Source organism: Microtus ochrogaster, unplaced genomic scaffold, assembly GCF_000317375.1.
Source record: "Microtus ochrogaster isolate Prairie Vole_2 unplaced genomic scaffold, MicOch1.0 UNK42, whole genome shotgun sequence".
Lineage (NCBI taxonomy): Eukaryota > Metazoa > Chordata > Mammalia > Rodentia > Cricetidae > Microtus > Microtus ochrogaster.
Genome location: NW_004949140.1, coordinates 1,282,422 through 1,304,839, shown reverse-complemented (window position 1 = coordinate 1,304,839; position 22,418 = coordinate 1,282,422). Strand labels below are relative to the sequence as shown.

General features: G+C 39.2%; 1 protein-coding gene across 1 annotated transcript in view; it reads left to right on the top strand.

Moving 5' to 3' along the window:
- Positions 1-22,418, top strand: part of Dock11 (dedicator of cytokinesis 11) — a 196,672-nt gene that overhangs the window by 108,301 nt on the left and 65,953 nt on the right. Inside the window, exons 24-35 of the mRNA XM_026790137.1 lie at positions 4,221-4,339; positions 6,930-6,999; positions 7,089-7,214; positions 8,245-8,316; positions 10,124-10,270; positions 11,541-11,624; positions 12,812-12,923; positions 15,045-15,223; positions 16,894-17,010; positions 19,008-19,083; positions 19,647-19,756; positions 21,900-22,011. Coding sequence (XP_026645938.1) covers positions 4,221-4,339; positions 6,930-6,999; positions 7,089-7,214; positions 8,245-8,316; positions 10,124-10,270; positions 11,541-11,624; positions 12,812-12,923; positions 15,045-15,223; positions 16,894-17,010; positions 19,008-19,083; positions 19,647-19,756; positions 21,900-22,011 — 1,324 coding nt within the window. The remainder of the gene's footprint in view (positions 1-4,220; positions 4,340-6,929; positions 7,000-7,088; positions 7,215-8,244; positions 8,317-10,123; positions 10,271-11,540; positions 11,625-12,811; positions 12,924-15,044; positions 15,224-16,893; positions 17,011-19,007; positions 19,084-19,646; positions 19,757-21,899; positions 22,012-22,418) is intronic.

The following is a 22,418-nucleotide window of genomic DNA, read 5'->3' as shown; positions in this document are numbered from 1 at the left end:
TTCCAATAGGAAGCCTTCCAGGAGTTTGACAAGTGTAATGGCAATGATTTGCCTTTTGTTCTTTTGCTGTTGTTGTACTGGAACTTGAACCCAGGGCCTTACACATGCCAGGTACTTAAACACCATACCATGTCGCTCTCGCCCCACTTTTTGGTATTTTGTATGTGTGCACGCTTATGCATGCAGGTACCTCTTTGTGTAAGGGTATGTAGACACGGGTGTGTGCAAACCAGAGGTCAGCTTGGGTTTTTTTTTCTCAGGAGCTATCTTCCTAGTCTCTTAATACAGAGTCTCTCACTGGCCTTGGGCTTACCAAGTCAGCTAGGCAGGCCAAAGAACCCTCATCCCTTACCAGGAATCACAAGCTGGCAATACCATGTCCGGATTTTTATGTTGTTACTGGAGATCAGAATCAGGTCCTCATGCTTGTCTGGCAAGCGATTTACCCTCTGAGCTAGCTCCTCAATCCTATATTTTATTTTCTAATTTCAAGACATCCTTACTAAGTTGTCCAGGCTGACCTTTAAACTCACTATCTAGCCCAGGTAGGCCTTGAACTGCCGGTACTCATGTTGTATCCTCCCATACTGGACTGGGTCTAAAGAATCAGAGCTTCTAGGTCAGGCTTGGCTTTAGTTTTTATAGTACTATTCTGCCTGCCGTATAAGGATGTTCAGTTTTTGTTCAAGAGAGTTGATCAATCAGCAGTGGCTTTTGGCCTTAAGCTGTATACCAGTTGTGTAACTTGTAAATTCAGTCATGAGTACTATCTCAGAAGAGTACAACTATATGGATGAATGGTTTATCTATTAAGGTCATTGCTTTGCCTTCTGGGGAGAACTTTGTGAGAATTTTTACAGAGCTGTATGGGAAGCTGCAGCATCTTCAAATACTGGTATTCTTCAAATTTGACAAAATGTACCCTGGTATTTGTTTTTAAGGGTGTGGAATGGCTGATCTCTGTACAGTGTGCACACGCCCTCTGGTGGTAGTAAGTGAAATGGCATGTGATTGTGAAAATTGTGTGGAAATGATTGTGCAGAGTTTCTCTTTGAGGATGAGAAAACAGAAGTCTAAGGAGAACTGATGTGCCTGCAGTGCTCTAGCTGGTTGGTGGCTGAGCCGAGCCTGTGACACATTTCTTGATTCCTGGTCCCATGAGCATCCCCACAAACCTTTCTATCTGGTGTCCCTGTCCATGGCAGTTTCATGAGTTGGTTTATTCTTTGAGTTTTGGTGTGTATTTAGTACCTCTGTGTGTGCTATGGGGCTTGCAGTGCAGAATAGCTTAGAAACATCGTCAGTATGGGGATTACAGCCTTACAGCCTCACCAAAGACACAGGAAAAATAATTTAGCTAGCAACTTCTTCATAATCCAGAGGATCATGGAAAGACATATGTGATGAGTGTTCCGTGTCTGGTGCAGACTACAGATAGGACATAGTCAGGTCATTGAGAAGCCACTGTAGAATAGGGACTTCCATTTTGCCTTGCCCTCTGTTGCCTTTTATTTAGTCAACCATTCACCAGATACTTATTATGCCCCTGGTGTGGTATTGTTCGGGGTGCTGGGAATAGAACTTGGAGAAATTCAGACAGGCCTAGTTTTGTTGAGGGAGGGAGATTACAGCTAAGCTACAGGGAAGTGGAGTACTATGAAGAAAAGAATAGGCTAATGGGAATTAGGGCCACCAGAAGTACATTCATTCTAAGTAGGGAAGGGCTGTCTGAAAATGGGCCAGTTTCAGGCTGAAAAGACTGTGAAGTGAGGCAGACCATCACAGGTGATGGCAGACTCTTACAGCAGCCGCTCGTGGCCTCTACAGGCACGTTTGCAGGAAAGCTAGAAGACAGCCTAGCTAGAACACCCAGTGGGGGGCGAGGCTACAGAGAAGCAGAGTGTGCGAGTGTGGCCTTTGCTTACTTTGTTTGTTTTGTTTTTAACAAGAGAGCGAGGGCATTATCTAGTTGGCATTTCAAAAGGGATACTCTGGCTGCTGTTCAGAAAAAATAACAGAAGAGCTGTCTGAGCTCCATCGTGCATGGAAGGGCTTATCTCGTCTGCCTGCTGTTTCCCTTCTGCCTATCTCATGTTCTCTACCCCTCGCAGCCCAGGCCACTTCTTTTGTACATGTTGTACACGTGCCTGTCCTCCTATTTGCTGGTTGTACTGCAGTGACTCAGTTTTGTGTCTTTACCCCCTTTAGACAGTGAACTGCTTAATGGTAGGAGTTGTGTTCAGGGCATTTTGGTCGCCCCCTGCTGTTTGGCTGTTGTAAGTACACTCAGTACCCCTCTATTGAGTGAGAAAATGAAATGGCTTCACTGAACTGAGGATTTTGACCTGACTTGGATGAGTAATTAGGATGTGGATAAAGTCGTGAAGAAGGACAAAAAGAAGGAAAGCAGATGATATATTTCAAGACCAGCACTCATGTCTCGATTCTGTTTCCGAAGAACAGTAATCAGCTTTAAGGTTCAAAATGTAGGCTAGGTCTTCAATGCATTCAACTTAATTCCATCGATCAGGATTTCCCAGGTTCAGCACTATTGACATGTCGGGGATGATAGGTCTTTGTTGTAGAATGTTTATCAGAACTATAGGTCTCTACCCAGTAGAAACCAGCGGCACAGATGCACCCAAGTTGTGATAGCCAAAAATATCCCCAGACATCACTAAACCTTCCACAGAGACCGTGTGACTCCCGAAGGAGAGCCATTTCTCACAGTAATGGGAAGACATCACAACTGTTCTGGAGGGCTGAGGATGTAGGTCAGCAGGACAGTGCTTACCTAGCATGTGGGAAGCTGTGCTACATCTTCAGCACCCAGAGGAAAAAGAAAAAGAAAAACATCTCGGTAGAAGGTAGTCTAATATTATCCGTACTTGAGGGGAGTGGACAATCACTTTGGAAATGTGTGCTGGATATCCTGAGAACGACAAGAAACTGTAGAAGAACTCGAAAATGTCCAGGGTGTAACCTGAAAGGGGGGCAGCAGTAGGGAGGATCAGGGAGAGAGAGAGAGAGAGAGAGAGAGAGAGAGAGAGAGAGAGAGGAGAGAGAGAACAAATGAAGGAAAACCTTGGAAGGATAGCCCTGTGTGCCTGGGGCTTGTCAACCTGCCCCATGAGCCTGATAGGAGAGAAGTTACATAGAGGCTTAAAGTCCTTGTGGCACTAATTGAGATACGGATGATGGAGGCCTGAAAGGGAGAGAGGATGTGAGCATATAAAGACAGAACAAAAGTAAAGGAGACCCAGAAAGAGAAGCGATGAGTTCCCTTAAGTAGGGTGGCTTGGCTTCTTCATCATTGTGTTGCTCGAAGCACTTCATACAGAACTGATGTCAAAAATTCTCAGCAAAGTTGGATTTTCTTTTTGCTCGGCTGATAGAGTGAATGTCATGGAAAGAAGAAAGAAACGTAGCAAACGGTTGCTGTAACACTTCTATGTATACATGAACATTCAGTATATAGCAACACTTCACTTGGATGTTTGTAACACCCATCAGCAGAGATAGAATGCGAGCCTGTGAAATAAATACATGGATTAGAAGAATGTCAGAGGCCTGGCCGGATGGCTCATTGGGAAAAGGTAGCAAGCCTGACCTTGAAATCTGAGTTTGATTTCTGGGATCTGTATAATAGAAGAGAGAACTGACTCCTGCAAATTCTCCTCTGACCACACCCATGCCCTGTGGCACATAAGCTCCTACGTGCACACACACGCACAAACACTCACTAAGGAAAATGTAATAAAAATTGAAAAGAATGTTCAGGTGCAAGACTGTTTCATAGCTGATGTGGGATAAAGCAAATTGCATATACATGTGTTCTTTCCTGCGGCTCATTTAACTTCCCATCAGGTTACCTGGAGGCCACGGTTGTCTTAGAAAGCATATAGAATGCAGGAGACTTGCTTGGAGGCAGATCTTTCCAACCCCCCTCTCCCCCGATTTAGCCTAAGTCGGTTGTCTTCTCTTCAAAGCCCATAAGTAATTTGTACTTGCTAGCTTTACAGTTGAGTATTCAGGTCAAATAAGGTCATGGAATCCGAATAGCAAAATAAAGGGGAGCATTAAGTCATTATCAGGTCCCCTGTCTCAGAAACTCACATTTCCGCAAGCTGCTAGTCATTACTTAATTTTCTTATTGTTTCACATTTGCAAATTAGATCATATTTCTGTTTGTTTCCATAACTAATAATGACTTATTTTAGTGTTTGCATGCCATGGAGATCCAAGTCATGATACAGTTTCTACCTGTAATTCTTATGCAACTCTTCCGAGTTCTCACAAACATGACCCATGAAGATGACGTTCCCATCAACTGCACCATGTGAGTTTCGGTGTTACAATGAAAGAAGCTATCTGCTTCAGGTCTTTCTGCTTTTTGTCGTGGCTATGAACTTCCCTCTTAGAACTGTGTTTGTTGATTCCCATTGGTTTGGTCATGTTGTCCCATTGTCACTTGTCTGAAAGATTTTTTTTTTAATTTTCCTTTGGATTTCTTTCTTTCTTTGGAAAGTTTTGAAATTAACTGTATTATAAAAGCTTACAAATAAAATAAACAATACGTGACTAAATGAACCAGACCCAAAGTCTGTACATCTCGGCAAACTTCTATGCAGTCATAGTAGCCGTACATAAGGGAAGCTGTGGAACTTCCCATTGGATTTTACACTTTCAATATTTATGATATTTTTATGCACTCAATGATCACCAAAACCAAAAACTCCATGACAGAATTAGAACTTGAAAAACAATTAGCCCTATACCCGCTTTCAGAACTTGTGTTTATTTCCTGCGTTAAGTCCTTTCTAATCCTCTAATAGTCTTGTTATACTGAGCCCACAGGCATATTCGGTTACATGTATACACATGCTATGGCCTAAGTTCCACATATGATAAGAGACCATGTGGGTGTTTTCTGAGATTGTGCGACCTCACTTAATATTATACATTCTAAGTCCATTCATTTTTCCTGCAATTTTACTTTTCTTTCTTTCTTTCTTTCTTTCTTTCTTTCTTTCTTTCTTTCTTTCTTTCTTTCTTTTTTCTTTTTTTTTGTTTTTTTTGTTTGTTTTTCGAGACAAGGTTTCTCTGTGGCTTTGGAGCCTGTCCTGGAACTAGCTCTTGTAGATTAGGCTGGTCTCGAACTCAGAGACCCGCCTGCCGCTGCCTCCCAAGTGCTGGGATTAAAGGTGTGAGCCACCACCGCCTGGCTTCTTTCATTCTTTTTCTTCTCTTTTCTTTGTTTTTTTTTGGCTGATTGTTCAGAACATGATGTTTACTTTCTAGGTGTTTCCATTTTCCACACTTTCTTTTCATGTTGATTTATTTTGACATAGTGTGGTTGAAAACTCTACTTGGCATGATTGCAATCTTCTTAAATCTTGTTAAGACTTTTTGAATAGCCTATTATATACTCTATCCTGGAGATTATTCTATGGGCATGTAAGAAGAATGTGTCTTCTTTTGCTGTTGAATGAAATGTGTTCTGTATATGTCTTTTAGATACATTTGGTTCAAGTATAGTTCGAGTCAAATATTTACTTCTCAGTTTTCTATCTGGCTGACCCATCCATGTTGAAAATAAGATATTGAAACCCTACACTATTGCATGCCCTCTTATTTCCTGCTCCATGCCGGTTTATAAGACAAAGAAATTTCAATTGACCTTTCTCTAGCCACGTTCTCTACCTGTGTTGTTCAATAAAGCAGTCACTCACCACATTTGGCACTAGAAGTGTGGCTAGATCTTCTGGGGAAGGACTAGTTAATTGTTAATTGTTAATTGTAGTTCATTTTAGTCTTAACCAATATAGCCATACATGGCCAGTGTTTCTCCTACTGGACATACTGTGTCACTAAGCCATGAATTTTGACTTGGAAGAATAAGTTATTTCTGTATGAAAACAAACAAGGATACATTGTAAGGCAGAGGGGAAAAACACACTTGCATTTCAATGAAAATAGGAGGGAGACTTTTTAAAAAAAAATGCTGAGCTCAGTGCTAGATGTCCCTGGCTTTGCTGCTTCTACAGTTGCCATAGCCTCTTTCCCTAGACCCTAGGCTGTGTGCTATATGCCCAACTCTGCAGCCAGGAACGGTCCAGTTGAAAATATAAGAAGCATTATTCTAATATAATGGTTCTCAGCATGCACTCCCCAGATCAGCAGCCAGCAGTGGTATCCTCAGGAAGCTTATTAAAATGCTAATCACCGAACTTTACCTCAGCCCCACAAAGTCAGAAACACCAGGCAAGGAGCCAGGCAATCTGTGAAGATGCCTTCCCGGTGACACTGATGTTTGCTGAAGTGCACAAGGCACAGCTAGTCTCTTAACCTCACCTCCAACTACCATATTATTTTACCTCCTCTGTCCCTCTGTTCCCCCTCGACGGTTTTCATGTTGTCTTTTGTTCGTTTCTTTGTTTTTTCTTTGTTCTTGTTGTTGTTGTTGAGACAGTAGCCCAGCCAGGACTCAGACTCATGGCGATCCTCCTGCCTTAGCCTCTCAAGTGTTATAAGATTACAGATATGCACCACCTCTCCCAGCCACTTGATCTTTCTTTTCTGTTCCTTTTATCCTCACTGGAAGGGATTTCAGTATTTACTTTGCTTGAGCTCTTTCACAACATAGGGCTATGCCCATGTTTTAAGTGACTACTGGGATTTAGAAAGGAGACTAAACATCCGGGCTGCCTTTGAACCAGGAAGTGCATTTTACAAGACTCTGAAGTGCTTTAGGCAACGGACTCTTGTGGCTCTAAGCTAGCGAGCGTCACCTCTTCTGTTACCCCCCCCCTGTTGTCTGGGCATCTTTTTGGTTTGATTTGGTTCTTTTCTGTGTTAGACTTGCTCTTATCTGATTGTCGCACTATAGAAATTAGTTGACCCGCTGAGTTTCCTGAATGTCGTTCCAGGGTTCTCTTACACATTGTGTCCACGTGCCATGAAGAAGGCTTGGATAGCTATTTAAGATCCTTCATAAAGGTTTGTGGAGTAAAGCCCTCTTGCTGGATGTTTTGCCTCTTTCCCAGGATAGTAGTCATATTTGATAGTTCATCTGGTTCTGTTTGCAGTATAGCTTCAGACCTGAAAAACCAAACACTCCTCAGGCCCAGCTGATACACGAAACCCTGGCTACTACCATGATCGCAATATTGAAACAGTCTGCAGATTTCTTGTCCATAAACAAACTTCTAAAGGTAAGGGTGGAAGACACACAGAAAATACATCAGCCACCACATACTTGCTGGTGACCTTCTGTTTCCATTTTCATTGATCCTTTTCGTACTGGACACACCTTCATTCTATTACATTGCGCATGTGCCCTTTGCAGCCTTCTTCCTCCTCCATATACACCCATTGCCCTCAACTGAATGTGTAAAAGATCATTTCAGATGAGGCAGAACCTTGTATCTGTTACAGTGGACCTGTTTCTGCACCTGGGGCTACCTATGTCCCAGCTCTGGGCCACTATTCACGTCTGAGTTGAAATATTTGACAATATTGAAGGCAGGTAGTAGGCACTCTATAAATAGTAGCTATTGATCTCATTATTTTTACTATCTCTTTAATTGGCGATGGAATTATGGGCCTTTGGGGATGTATTGGCTAGAGATTTGATGCTACCTTTCAAATTACATGATATAGGAAACCACATAGATCATGTAAGCTGTGCCAGTACTGTACCACAGCCCAAAATGTTTATCTAAACCAAGTGTAGGCAGCAGTCAGATTTATTACTTGATGTATTTGGGAAAGAGGGGCAAGAGAGAAGGGGGACATGAGAGATCAATGGGGGTGAATATGATCAAAATACATTATATACATGTATGAAAATGTCATTAAACCCATCTAATATATGATTAATACATGTTAATAAAAACTTTAAACATTAACTGTAGAGGATTTAAAAGAAGTAATAAAGATAATTAAAAGGTAGTTTGTCTTTATGCCCAATCACTGCTGTCCAAAACAATGTCAGGGGTAAATAATTCCATCCTGCGAAGCAAACCTTTCGACTCGCCCACTGAACGTGGTTAGTTGGCCTTGAAATTTCAGTACTGTGGTTTTTTTTTTGTCTGAAAAGGTATTCTATGAGACCTTGATAGTGAACTGAGATCACTTGAAAGTGTTATCAAACTTCAGAGACAAGATTTCTACTGATCTGTCAAAATTTTCAAAGCTTCGAGTATTTGGGTAACAGTTAAGACTTGTGTGTTTGTTTTCCAGTACTCATGGTTTTTCTTTGAAATAATTGCAAAATCCATGGCCACATACTTGTTGGAAGAGAATAAAATTAAGGTAAGTAAGCTCAACAATAACTTCTTGATTAATTAAAATTAATTATCTCTGAGACAGCCTGTAGTCCAGGCTGGTCTGAAATCTGTGCTCAACTTGCCAAGTGCTTGGGTTATAGACCTGAGTCACCACATTAGGCTTATTTTAATTTTAATTTATAAATTATATAATATATTATATATATATATATATATATTTATGAGGCTAACATGTAACAAATAGAAAGATAACTTTACACATAGTAATAATATACAAATTCTCTTTTATTCTATACGATTCTTTCCCTCAACTTCTCCAGTGTTGGTTATTAAAAACAATGGACGCTTTGCATTTCTTTGTGATTTAAAAATGTCAGTGTTGAGGAGCTGGAGAGATGGCTTAGTGCCTGCTGCTCTTCCCGAAGACCCAAGTGTAGTTCCTAGCCCCCATGTCGGGCAGGTCCTAACCACCTGCTACTCCAGCTTCAGAGAATAAGATACTTCCTTTGGCCTTGGCAGGCACCCCCTTCCCTCCGAAATGTATGCATAAGTACAATAAAATATTTAAAGAAAATAAAAGTTTGATGAAAAGATTTAACTAGAAAAAAGTAGCAAATCAGACACATTCTTTCTACTAGAAAGAAATACAGTACACATAAAGTTTCAAAAGAATTTTAGGCAATTAGATATATTTCCAAAGCATGGTAACATGGTATGTCCATTTACTTATTTTGTGTATTTTAATCATCATCATCTTTATCTTCTTTTCCTCCCCCTCCTTCCTCCTCCTCCTTTTTCTTCTTCCCTCTCCTTCTCCTCCCCCTGCCTTCTTCTCCTTCTTTGTTGTTGTTATGTGTGCATCATGTGTGGGTGGGACCCCATGTGAGCTGCAGTGCATGTGTGGAGGTCAGAGGTCAACTTCGTGAAGCTGGTTCTCTCTTTCACTACATGTGGGTTCTGTGTATCAAATGCAGATCACCAGGTCTGCCGAGGAAGCGCTTAACCACTGAGCAGTCTCACAGGCTCCTCTTGTTTTTCCATTTTGGTTTAAAGGTACATGTTGAGAACTCTTGATCTGAAATGCTTAGAACCAGAAGGGTTTCAGACTGCAGACATTTTCAAATTTTGGAATATTTGCATATACATAATGAGATAGACATCTTTGGTACAGGACACATGTCTAAACATGAGACTCATACATGTGTCATGGATACTTTATACACATAGCCTGAGGATAATTTTATGCACTATTTTATATTTGCATTTGTGTTTTGACTTCAGCCAGGCACACAACATCAGGTGCGGAATTTTCCATTCGTAGTGTTGAGTCAAGTCTCAAAACATTTCAGGCTTGAGAGCACTTCAGATTTGAGATGTTTCAATTAGAAATACCCAACTCGTACATAGAAGTTTCTTAGTTACAGAAATCATAATGGTCAGGCATTCGAAATGGCTAGGCATGCAAAATAAAATAAAAAGTCATCTCATAGAACTTTCATAGAGTAAGTTGACTGAAACCATGACAACACACTTAAAGTGTGTCCCAGAAAATAAAATAAAAGCGGAGATGTGCCTACATCCACGGTTGGGCTATATCTACCCATACTATACTTAATGATAATTTCAGGCACTTCTATTATTAGAGAATCAAATAGTTCCTATAACTTTAGGGTCAAGAATAAAGTATACTTTCAACAATTAGTGAAGTCATTTAGTTGAGAGAAAAATTGTACTTCCGTTTAAAGCTGCTTCCATGATGGTACATGCTTGAAAGTAAAATGGCAGTTGATTTAGTCTGACCTTTTCAAACTCTTTTTCTATTTGTATTTAAGCTTCCCAGGGGCCAGAGATTTCCTGAAGCATATCACCACATCTTACATTCCCTGCTTCTTGCAATAATTCCCCATGTGACCATTCGCTATGCAGAGATTCCTGATGAGTCCCGAAATGTGAATTATAGCTTGGCCAGCTTCCTAAAGGTAAGTTGAAGGCAGTCAAAACATGTTAAGAATCTCCTCTTCACTGATAGGGTCTGGAAAGCCAAAGGAACAAGTTTTCCTTTTTTTTTTCCTGAAAAAGGTGGATGCTTTAGGTTATTTTTTTTCCATCGCTAAGGATTAAACATAAGCTCTCTGCATGCTGGGCAAATGCTACAGTGCTTAGCTGTATCCGCAGCCTCCAGCTAGGTCTTTGCAAGGCTGTTGAAATAACTCTTTGGACTGACTGATGGATCAGCTCAGTCAGGTGTGCTCGCCCTCCCACTGAAGTTAAATAAGAGGCTGACTGAGCCAGAAGCCAGCTCATGCTTATTTCACAGACGTTTAAAAAATACAAATTTTAAACGGACTGCTGTTAGGTGGGGCAATCGCTGCCGCTCCAGTCAGGCCCCACCAGCCTTCATCATATCCCTGACTTTTAAAGATATTTAAATCACTTTTCTGGTCCAGTTGACTTTTGGGTTCGTGACTTTCTCTGACGTACGTGTGTGTGTGTGTGTGTGTGTGTGTGTGTGTGTGTGTGTGTGTGTGTGCACGCTATACATGTGCAGGTGCAGGCATTGAAGCTGAAGCAGCACATCTATCAGTTACTGCCCTGTTCCTCTGTTCCTTTGCAACAGTATCTCTCAGTGAACCTGGAGCTAACTAGGAGGTCCGTCTCAAGCCCTAACTAGCTTCCTGTCTCCTGCACCCACCGTGGCACTGGGCACTAGGGTTCCACGGATGCCCATGCCCAGCTTTTTATGTAGGTGCTTGGATTCTAACTCAAGTCCTCATACTTGTGCTGCAAACGCTCTTACGCACTGAGCAGTTTCTCCTGCCCAAAATGTTCAACTTTTGAAATAAAGGTACCTGTTGGCTGTTGTCAACACAGGGTACATGTCACTAATGCATATGCATAAAAATTGTTAGCTTTGCTCAGTGAGGTTCTTTTGTTTGAGAGATGTCAGAAATCCCTATATTTACAAAGGATGATAATTTTTACTTTTTGTTATTATCATAGATGGAGTATGTATTTATGTACATATCTTATTTTGAAAATTATGAAGTTGAGGACCTTAAGTCTTGAGTCCATTGATAATTTACTTTACTCTTTTTCTTTAAGGCCAACCAAAACTCTGACAGCTGTTCTCATATTGTCTGTAAAAATGACATCCCCTTTGTGTAGATGAAATTTCAAAATTGTTTAAAGTCATCATAAGAGACATGTAAAATGGCAAATCTAACCTTCCCTCCTTTTTTTTTTTAATAGCGCTGCTTGACACTCATGGATAGAGGATTTGTTTTTAATTTGATAAATGACTATATATCAGGATTTAGCCCCAAAGATCCTAAGGTAAGTTCTAAGGACATTAGAGCTTGAGGTCAAAGATGACAGTTACACTCTCTTCTGGAAGATTCAGAACTGCTCTTTTGTGTACTTTGAGTGTCGTCAAATGCAAGGACTACTGTTGGACATTGGTGGGGGGTTCCCAAGATCACCCACAGGTTCAACAGTTTACTAACAGGATTCAACATATAGTTGTAATTCTGACGGACGCTCATTGCTGTGATATATATGGCTACTTAGCAGGGTCAAGAAAGGCAAAGGCATCAAGTGGAGTGTGCGATGATCCTATGAAGCCTCCCATACTCTCCCCCTCTTGCGAAGGCATACTTCCCATAGGGGTGAGAATGCAATTAGAAGATTACCGCACTTCTCTTTAGAGTTTAGGGTTCTTTGAGATTGACCCAACTGTGCTGATGGGGAATGAAGAAACCACAGACACACCTACAGAAAACATGGGATTGGGTGAGCCATGCACTCTGATAGAAACACACCAGAAGTCCGGAAGCTCAGTATATTATTATATACAGCTGAATGGGGAGGCAGGTTATTGTATACAACTGATGGAGGAAGTGGGGTGGTCACTGAAGGGGGCCAATCTCAGGGGTCAATCATACAGGTTGTATCTGTAGGGGAATATGAATCTGTCGTTGATACTTCTGCACACACCTCTGTACTATGGCCAGGGAATGGTCTTGCCATTCCCCAGCCTGGCCCAGGAAAGCCTCTGCTATTCCTATGGGTCTGCATCCCTGGGGTCTTTTGACATGCTGTGCGTATGCCATGAATGCTGATACATGCAGGGGTACACTCACTTCCCACAGTTCTTACCGGAGAGCTCTTTTTGTATTGAAGCACACAAGAGTTCTAGACTAGCAGAAAGGAAAACAAAACAGGTGTTTACCATAAACCACATTATTTGTAAAAGGGCCTGGCAGACTGGCACCAAGAATACAACCTTATCTCATAGGGAAAATTTCAAAATCCCTTTTCTCAGATGCCAGCCAACATCAGTGTTGCAACAGGCCTTTTCAAATCTGCCACTCTTGGGCTGGCTATGTTAACGCTTTCCTGGACAGATTGCACCTGCCTGTATACTTTGGAAGATAAACGCATTGGGAAATTAAGGATCTTTTTTTTATTCATCAAAAAAATAAATGCCTATAAAATGACATGATATATAATTTACCATATAGGTTCTTGCCGAATACAAGTTTGAATTTCTCCAAACAATCTGCAATCATGAACATTACATTCCTCTGAACTTGCCAATGGCATTTGCAAAACCAAAGCTACAGAGAGTTCAAGGTATGTATTTGTATTTTCCATTATTTGGGATTGTTTTTTCTTCTGTGATAGTACTAGTGTAGCATAATGTTTTCTGATAAAACCAGATAACTTGACGGTAATTAGAATTGCTACTATCTGAGGATAGCTTCATTGATGGCATTCTGCATTTCCTTCATTGTAACTGTATGAAAAAATTGGATGTTACATACATTGTTGCTAAAACACAAATGTCAGACACTAGTAAAATTTCTTTTTATAATAATAGTATATTGAATTTTATTTAAGACTAAGTAAAAAAGTATGTGAATGCATTTCGGCCGAAAGCATCAAAAATAAATATAAAAAGTAAAATGATAACTCGCATGTACTAAATTTATGAAATGCCTCAGTTTTAATCTCCATTGCTAGTTTTATTGAATGCTTCTTTGTTGTGTAGCACTATTCTTATGTTATTATGTTTTTTATTTGTCCCTTTTCTTTTCATATATTAATTAGATTTTTTTTCATTTGCGGTGGACCGTTTGACTTCAGTAGGTAGGTTTAACTCGGTTCACTCTAAAGTAGTATGCTGTGTTTAAACACAATTGATTTGATGAATGGCCAAGATGAATGGGGGCTTTGTTTGTTTTTCAAATCCTCCCTAGCCAAAGTGAGCCTTTAATTTCTTGTACCCAAAAATCGTAAAAGCTTGTTAGTCTCAAAATAAGCTTCAGTGTTGTCTGGAGTGAGTTTTCAAATGTCTGCCCGTAGAAAGCAGCTTCCTCTGCTGCAAAGCAGCTTGGAGACAGTATCTGTTTTAAGTGTTTGTCACCTCTCTCCGCCTTGCTGCTTTCTCTGTCACCCTGTTGGCCACAGTCTTGAAGGTGTGGTTGAAAATACCAAATTGGATTTATTCAAGTCACTGAAGCATAAAATCAATTGTCATTTGCAAACTCTACCCAGATAAGTCCACCTTGGTTATTCAATGCTATCCTTGAATCTAGAACGCGATTGGAATTCACAAAAGAGTATGACAGTGCAGGAGAATCATATGCCTTGGTCTTTAGAGAAGTCTCTACTCAGACCTAGTGGTTGTAGAAGTGGTGAAATGATAGCCAGTAAAACCGGAGAAACATTTCAAGACCACAGTACCACTATCTAACTCCCCCATTACTAGGTTGAGCATGAGTGGCTCAATGCTCCGCCCATAGTTTTGATAATGACAAGGAAGTTAGGGGGAAGAATTGGACAGGGCATTGGGATTTGGAGTTAAATTGGACAATGTACAACAATTCAAAATCCTAACTGGATATACTACATTACATTAATTCTGAATCAACCAAAAGGAAAAAAAAAAGAAATGAAAGGCATTTTCTTCAGCTTTTTGCTTTATCTAAAATAAAGGAAAATATAATCTCCTATAGAAATTACTAAATTTGATCCTAACCTCCTCTGAGTTATGATAAGGCAAGTCTCCCGCATAGAATTAATGTGTAAGATTTAACAGAGATAAAACGACCTAAACTGGAGGGAAAGATGCAGTTTGCAGTGGTGATTTTCTAAAATGGAAGGTCTGTATTTGTGACTGTGATGAAGAATTGATGTGAGTGTGGTGATGAATTGATGTGAGATGTGCTGGCTCTTTGTATTATCACTGTGTCTACTATGGATGTTCAGGCTGATATGTAATGATCACTGCAACAATCGATAATACTGTTGGGATGATGGGGTTGTCTGGTTTGTCTTTTCTCTCTTTATAAATATACATAGATAAGGAAATCAAGCATTAGTCTAGAAAGTTGAGCCTATAGTCAAAATGAGAAATGTGTTAAAATATTGCAAAATATAGAATTATTTCTTTCTAGTTTCTATTGTAGGAGTATTAAGACTTCAAACAATTTAGGGGAGAATGTATCTTCATGACCATCTTGCTGACTGAAATAATCATTAAAACAATCATCTATCCATAATTAGAAGCGTTCTTATTTAGTAAAAATTTTGCATGCTCATTTTATACTATAGCGGAATTGTTCAGATTAATAATAAAATTAAAGTTTTTGCCAGCATGACCACATAATTAAATGATAATTATAGTATTTTAATTGTCTAATAACAAATTTTGTATATTTATTAAAAGTTACAAATTTTATTGTACTGCAGATTCCAATCTTGAATACAGTTTATCAGATGAGTATTGCAAGCATCACTTCTTGGTTGGTCTACTTCTGCGGGAAACCTCCATTGCTCTTCAAGACAATTATGAGATCAGATATACAGCTATCTCTGTCCTAAAAAATCTTTTGATAAAACATGCATTTGATACTAGATACCAGCACAAGGTGAGGATGTCTATACAGTTCTTGGGAGCACACTAGTAAATTTTTCTAAGAGTTTTGATTCAAGATGATGTTTACAGTGAGGAAAAAGGTATGAATATCAATGAAAAGGTATTTGTATAAATAAGGTATTTTTCCATTTCAGGACATTAAATTTTTTAAAATACCGTGCAATAACTTGAAGAAAAACATTTTTTTCAAATCATTTTTTAATATTTTGATGCTGGGTAGGGAACAAGCCACAGTTCTGCATATAGTGACATATATTCTACCACTCAAACCATATTTTAAATTAACATATATAAAGGTCTCTGTTTATGTGACAATGAAATGAGTTAGGTTGCTTATTTTTCTTATATTTACTATAAATATTAGGACCAGTCAAACTCTCTCATGATTTACTCCATAAATTAAATAGGATGTTTGTAAAGTCATACAGAGACTAGAGAGATAGGTCAGGAGTTAAGAATGCTTGCCGCTCTTGCAGAGAAATGCAGGTTGGTTCCTAGTACCCACATCTGGCAGCTTACACCACCTGTAACTTCAGTTACGGGGAGATCACACACTTCTAGCCTCCAAGGGCACCTGTGCTCACGTGAACATACACACACATACCTAAAAATCATCATATAGAGTTGTACCATGAATATACTGTCAAATACTGTAATGTCTCTAAATAAATGTGATATTGATGTGTTTAATAAGACATTAAGTTATCATGTATAAAATATATAATATGATTTTTTTCTTTATACTAAAAAGATTTGTTATGATAGTATTTTACTGTCAGTAGCCATGGATGTGGCTATAAATCTTACATACATTTAACATCTATCATAGCACTGGTTGCTGTCTGTCACTACTTTAAATATGTCTTTAAATGTCATTAATATTGCAATTTAAGGGCATGGAAAATTAAACTACAGACTGAGTGAATCTGGATTAACCCTAACTTATTTCTTTGGTATTGAGTGACTCAAAGAAATATAATATTTCATGTTTGATAATACATCCTTTACTTTTTAACATTCAAATGTAAATTTGAATATAAATTGTTACTATAATTAATTTGAAAAGCTGATTTGTAGGTAGAATTGTTTCTACAGTTTTCTCATCTCTTGTGTTTTTTTAGTTACCAAGATTTTTTTTATTTGTAAATATTGCCTTTCTTTTCATGGTTCTATTTAAAAGTAAATTGACTCTTTCGTTTTATGATATAAATTATTTTACCGTAGGTTGTGATATCTTTTCAAATCATAAATAGCAGCCGGGCGGTGGTGGTGCACGCCTTTAATCTCAGCACTCGGGAGGCAGAGGCAGAGGCAGGCAGATCTCTGTGAGTTCGAGGCTAGCCTGGTCTAGAAGAGCTAGTTCCAGGACAGGAACCAAAAAAAAAGCTACAGAGAAACCCTGTTTTGAAAATCAAAAAAAAAAAAAGAATACTGATATTGCAAAGAACCTTTTCCTTTATGTTTGAAAGCTCTCACTGGACTCCATATTATGAATAAGTCCAAACAGCAACCAAGTTCATAGACAATTAGTTATAAGATCCATGCCTCTAAATTTTGAAGCTATTAGCTGACCTTTACTCTTTTAATCTGACAGATGGGGCCAATTCCATTCATGTGAATCATATACATATTATTTACCCATGAAGTTTGACTATTTTTCAGAATCAGCAAGCCAAAATAGCACAGTTGTACCTCCCATTTGTTGGACTGCTCTTGGAAAATATACAGCGACTGGCAGGCCGAGATACTTTGTATTCCTGTGCAGCCATGCCTAATTCTGTAAGTGTTAATGTCTTTCCGTTCTGAGTTACATCTTGTTTTACCTAATGCATTTGGGATTGAGGCCATCTGCTATAGGATCTCAACTGTAAGCATGGACTTTTCAGTATACTTCTACATTTCTCCTTCTTTTCCTAGAGCAGTGCTTCTCAAATGATAAGGTGGGGATGTGCTAGAACACAGATCTTAATTCAGTAGGCCCTAGGCTGAGAGAGTCCCTGTGTCTAACAAGCTTTGGCTGCCTCTGTCTAGTCCAAAGGCTGCATTTTGAATAACAAGATCCAAAAGAATACCACAAACGCCTTGTTTCTAGTTTGTTCCTTAAAATTTGCTGCTAATTAATACACTCCAGTGTTTTCATTTTTCTGGAGAACAAGATGAAAGCATCACTTACAGAGCTGATATCAGACTCTGGGGTCGAGTCCCTTTGCTTCTCCTTATCCTTGGTAGTCTCTGGTTAGTGTTTCTTGCTAAGTCTCTTTTAGTTTATTACAATGGGGCGAGCTTTCTTTCTCTTCCCCTTAGTGCCTGAGACTTATTTCAGACACTTAAAGGTGACTAACTAGGTTTCTGTTTGTCCTGACAACCTTTGCCCTTGCAATAGTTAAGCTGTTCTTCCTCGACCTTAGACCTGGAAGGGTTTCTGTTCATCGCTCCTAGTTCTGCCCTCTGGAGACCCATAAACCATTAGTTTCCACCTTCAGTTTCTCCCTTCCACATATGCCTTCTAACTTTTTCTCCAGGCCAACATATCATTATTTTGTCATTTCTTGTTACAAACCATTTGTTTTCTTGGTTAATGCTTTTGGATGCTCTCCCATTTGCCAGTGGCTCTCCTAAATCAATGGTGTCAGGCCAGATGCCAGCACTTGAAAGACTGGGCAAGATGATGCAAATTTGAGGCAAGCCTGGACTACACAGTAAGACACGCCCTCAAAAAAAATGGTGCCCAAATTGTATGCTTTGTATTTGTTGGCCCAGTATAAGCGTTAACTCCTATCCCTCTTCATATTCTGAATGGTCCTAGATCATCTGTGGACTTTGCATCATCACTTCATATAGTTGCATGACAGCTTAAACTCTGCTTTATAATATAATCTGGAAAATTTTTCCCTGTAAAATGTCCCTGATAATTTTGAAAACCACTCCTAAGTTCCTTAGAGAGCTTTTTAAAGATCAGTTAAGGGCACATTTTTAAATAGTATGTTTATGCATATGTCAGAGTGTGGATTTGTACATGAGGACAGGTGCCTATAGAGACCAGAAAACTGTCAGATGCCCTGGAGCTGGAGTTATGGGTAGTCACCATGGGTGCTGGGAACTGAATTCTGGGCAAGAGCAATTAGGCACTCAGAATTGCTGAGCCATCTCTCCAGTCCCATTTGCTTGTTTTCTGAGACAGGGTCTCACTGTGACTGTAATCTAGGCTGACTTGGAACTTGGAACAATTCACCTGATACAGTGTCCTGAATGCTAGGCTTACTGGCACACACCACCATCACCGGATGGAAAAGCCACTTTTCAGCTTGAGTCGTAGCTAGCTCTCTGGCTTGTGGCACTTGACGGGGTTAATGAGTGGAGTGTGGATGTAATGTCACTGGCTGTGCCATTGGTCTTTCTTCACACAGCAGTCATGTTCACTGCACACATTCGACAGTGCTATTTGGAAAGGTTTCACTCTCTGTTCTTTTGCAGCTCATGTTCACTTAGAGGCTTCATTACACTTCAACTTCTAGCACTGTCCCTGGTTCCAAGGAACAGAACTGAACAATGTTTAGATTATACCAATTGCAGCCATCTGATTATATCACTTGGTCAGCGGTTGTGATTATTACAGTAGGCTAGCAGCCATTTTTTTAAACATGCCACTTAAATACTAAGAGCACCTCTGTAATTTCCCAGTAAGCCGTGTTTAAAAGCAGGGTGCAGTCTAATTCAGATGTCTTGCCCCAGTTTAAAAACTGGTTAAATGACTCAGGCGTCACATTCTGTTACAGGCATCCAGGGATGAGTTTCCATGTGGCTTTGTTTCACCGACAAGCAGAGGGAGCCTGACCACTGACAAAGACACAGGTAATTAATCTCTTTAAAGATTATGCATAACACGAGGATTTAGAAATGTACCTCCGCTCTTTTTGAAAGATTTCATGATAAAACTATCCATAGCCTGATCTTTCCTGAAGTTTAGTTAAAATATGACTCACATAGGTAGCCACATTTTCTAGTTTGTCTGAGCATGATCAAAAAGGCTAAGTGTACTGGAAAACTAGGAGATAAAAACAAACAAAACAAAAACAGTGGTTTCCTTTCCTCTTAACTTTCATCAATATTGGGTAAGACACTTCCTTTTCTAGGTTTGTGTTTGTTTACCTCTAGTACAGATAAGCTGTCTTGTGAATTACCTGGATTTACTATATGACTTCCAAGGAACTGAATTGCATAGCAAATTGTTTTGAGAGGGGAAAATCACTTCACCTTTACTTGTTTTCTTGTGGTGTTTTGATATATGATTTCACAGTAGAGGACCAGGATCTATTTGCTTTACCACACATTTACTTAAAATAATGTAGCACTTAGTTTTAAAATTATCTTGATGGTTCTTCCTGTTGCTAACAAGAACTTGAACTTTTTTCCAGCCTATGGATCTTTTCAAAATGGTCATGGAATTAAGAGGGAGGATTCAAGAGGTTCCCTCATCCCGGAAGGGGTAACAGGATTCCCAGATCCTAGCAACACTAGTGAAAATGTAAGAACCGAAACCTATAGGATAACCTCCTGACTATACTAAAATCTTTCAAAATAAGCATGCAGCTATCTGGTCTGCTATAGTCTATTTTGGATCTGTAAAATGCATCCCACAATTCTTGAATATTTAGTAGTACCTTCCTATCCCTGCCTCAAGCTCCTTATGTCACCCAGGCTAGTCTTGAACTCACAGTCTCCTGCTTCCACTACCAATTTACTGCTTTTCAACTGGGGTCTTATTATGTTGCTCAGGTTGATCTCAAATTTCTGGCCTCAAGCAATCTTCCTGTCTCATCCTCTTGAGTAATTACAATGACAGGCAAATACCACAATGCCCAGTTTACCAATAGGAAGTAAAGCAATTATTCTCAAGCAGTCTAACTCTTTACTACTACCTAGAGGGTAGGTTCCAGTTTAAAATTTCTCAGCTGCCTTGCATTTTAATCACAACATATCAGCGTAGGGCTGATTCAATCTTGCCTTTTAGAAAATAACATTTATTAATTAAAAAATTTCATTTATTTTACATATCGACTAGTTTCCCCTACCTCCTCTCATTCCATCCCCCCACCTCCCATCTACTTCCCCCTCCCATCTACTCCTCCCCATCCACCTCTCCATCTCTGTTCAGAAGGGGCAGAGCTCCCATGGGCACAAAGCATGGCACACCAAGCTGAGACAGGACCAAGTTCCTTCCCCTGTATCAAGGCTGGGCAAGGCAACCCAGCATGGGGAATAAGTTCCCAAAATGAAAATAATATTTAACTTGAGAGAAACTTTAGGTCTTCGGGTTGATAGTTTCAGAGTTCCAGCATTACTTAAGGTCTTAGAGACCTCTAACTCTTACATCATATTGTTGTAAGCCTAAGATTAGAATGTAAAATGTGTCTGCCTTGAGGCCCAAATACCACATTTTAGACAATAAACTTCTGTGACACTATATAAAATCATATATTACTTAGAAGGATCTGTAAAATATTCTTTTAAAATATTAAACTCCCATTCCTGTTTTTAAGTGAAACTGGGATTTTGACGTAAGCCAGTCACACCTGACCCCATGTTTAGAGATCAGCAATTTTCCTATTTTGTGGCATGTTCGGTGTGCATCAGAGTCACCTGAGGGAAAACGAAAAATGGCTGCGCCTCACCATAGAAAGGTTCAGTAGGTCTGAAACAGGGCTTGCTAACTTGTATTCCAAGTTCTCAGGTGATGTTGTTTCTGCTGGTTGGGAAGCACCCCTTAACCACTGGACTATACATCTTTGTGACTTTGGGTAAAGAGGCATTTATTCCCAAAGGCTCCCATCTCATGCTATTGTGAATTTTGATGATACTGTCACAGATAAGGTCAGAACAATTAAATATCTTACTGGAAGTGATATGACTGCCAAGTAATTAGAACTGAGGTTTGTTTCACTCCAATTCAAAGTTCTTAGTAAGTCCTACCTTAATTCTATGTACCCTGTTAGCTCAGCTCAGAGTAGCTACTCAGTACTCTGAGCTGAGCTAAGTAAGGCTTTGCATTGTTGTTATTCTAAAGAACCTCAAGTAAATGACATCTTGCCATGATTTGGTATTAAACAGACGTCACTAAGTAATAGGAACATCACTACTTTGATATAATTTGGAAATATTGCCTGGCCCTCTTTAATTATTGTATAATTTGTCCATTTAAAATAGATAATTTGATGGTTGGGGATTGAGTATTATTAATACATTCTAAGTAGGGATTCAAGTTTAAAAGTGTAATTTTGAGGCCGCAATGGTTCCCCAGGAAGTTGTATATGATAGGCAAGTGATCTACTTCTGAGCTTTCAAATACCTTAAACCCTCCTCCACATAAAAACTGTTCTTTCTGAAAGTTTTATGTGAGTAGTTTAAATTTTTGCTATTACAACACAAACATATGGTAGTAAACATAAATACATAATTAATAACTATGTTTTATGAAGACCCCAAAGTCATTTCCAGTGATATTACTAGGTACTGTAACAATGAAGACTCAGCCAATTTATCTGTCAAATATACATAAAATTTGTATTTATAGTTTTCCCAAATAGGAAAAATAGTTAAAAAAATAATTGAATTTAAGGTTGTGTAAATTGTGATATCGTTCCCTAAATCTCCTCTCTTTTATCTTACAGACCCGACAGAGTTCTTCAAGGAGTAGTGTATCCCAGTATAATCGTCTGGATCAGTATGAAATCAGAAACCTCTTGATGTGCTACTTATATATTGTAAAGATGATTTCTGAAGGTGAGAAATGAGCATATTCATAGATACTCCCCCCTCGTAGGGTCAGGCCTGTAAATCAAAAACATGCATGTTAGAAACTTAAGTCATAAAATATCCTTTAAGATGAAAAATAAAATAAGTTCCTGTGGATTTGAGTCTTTGATATAATTTAAAAATAACTATTGATTAATTTATAAAAATTATGCAACAATTTTAAAGGATTTTTATACAAAGCATAAAATATGTTAAGTAGTTAATATACCAGGAAGGAAATAATCACAATACAAAATTAACGTTTTAGCTTTTATTTGAAAAACATAAAAACAGAAACCAAAAACAGGGTTTTCTGAAGGTAGAGGATGCCACCATTGTCTGGAGTCAGTCATTGTTTCCGCAGCAATGCTGGCATTGTCTGGAGTCACTGTCTC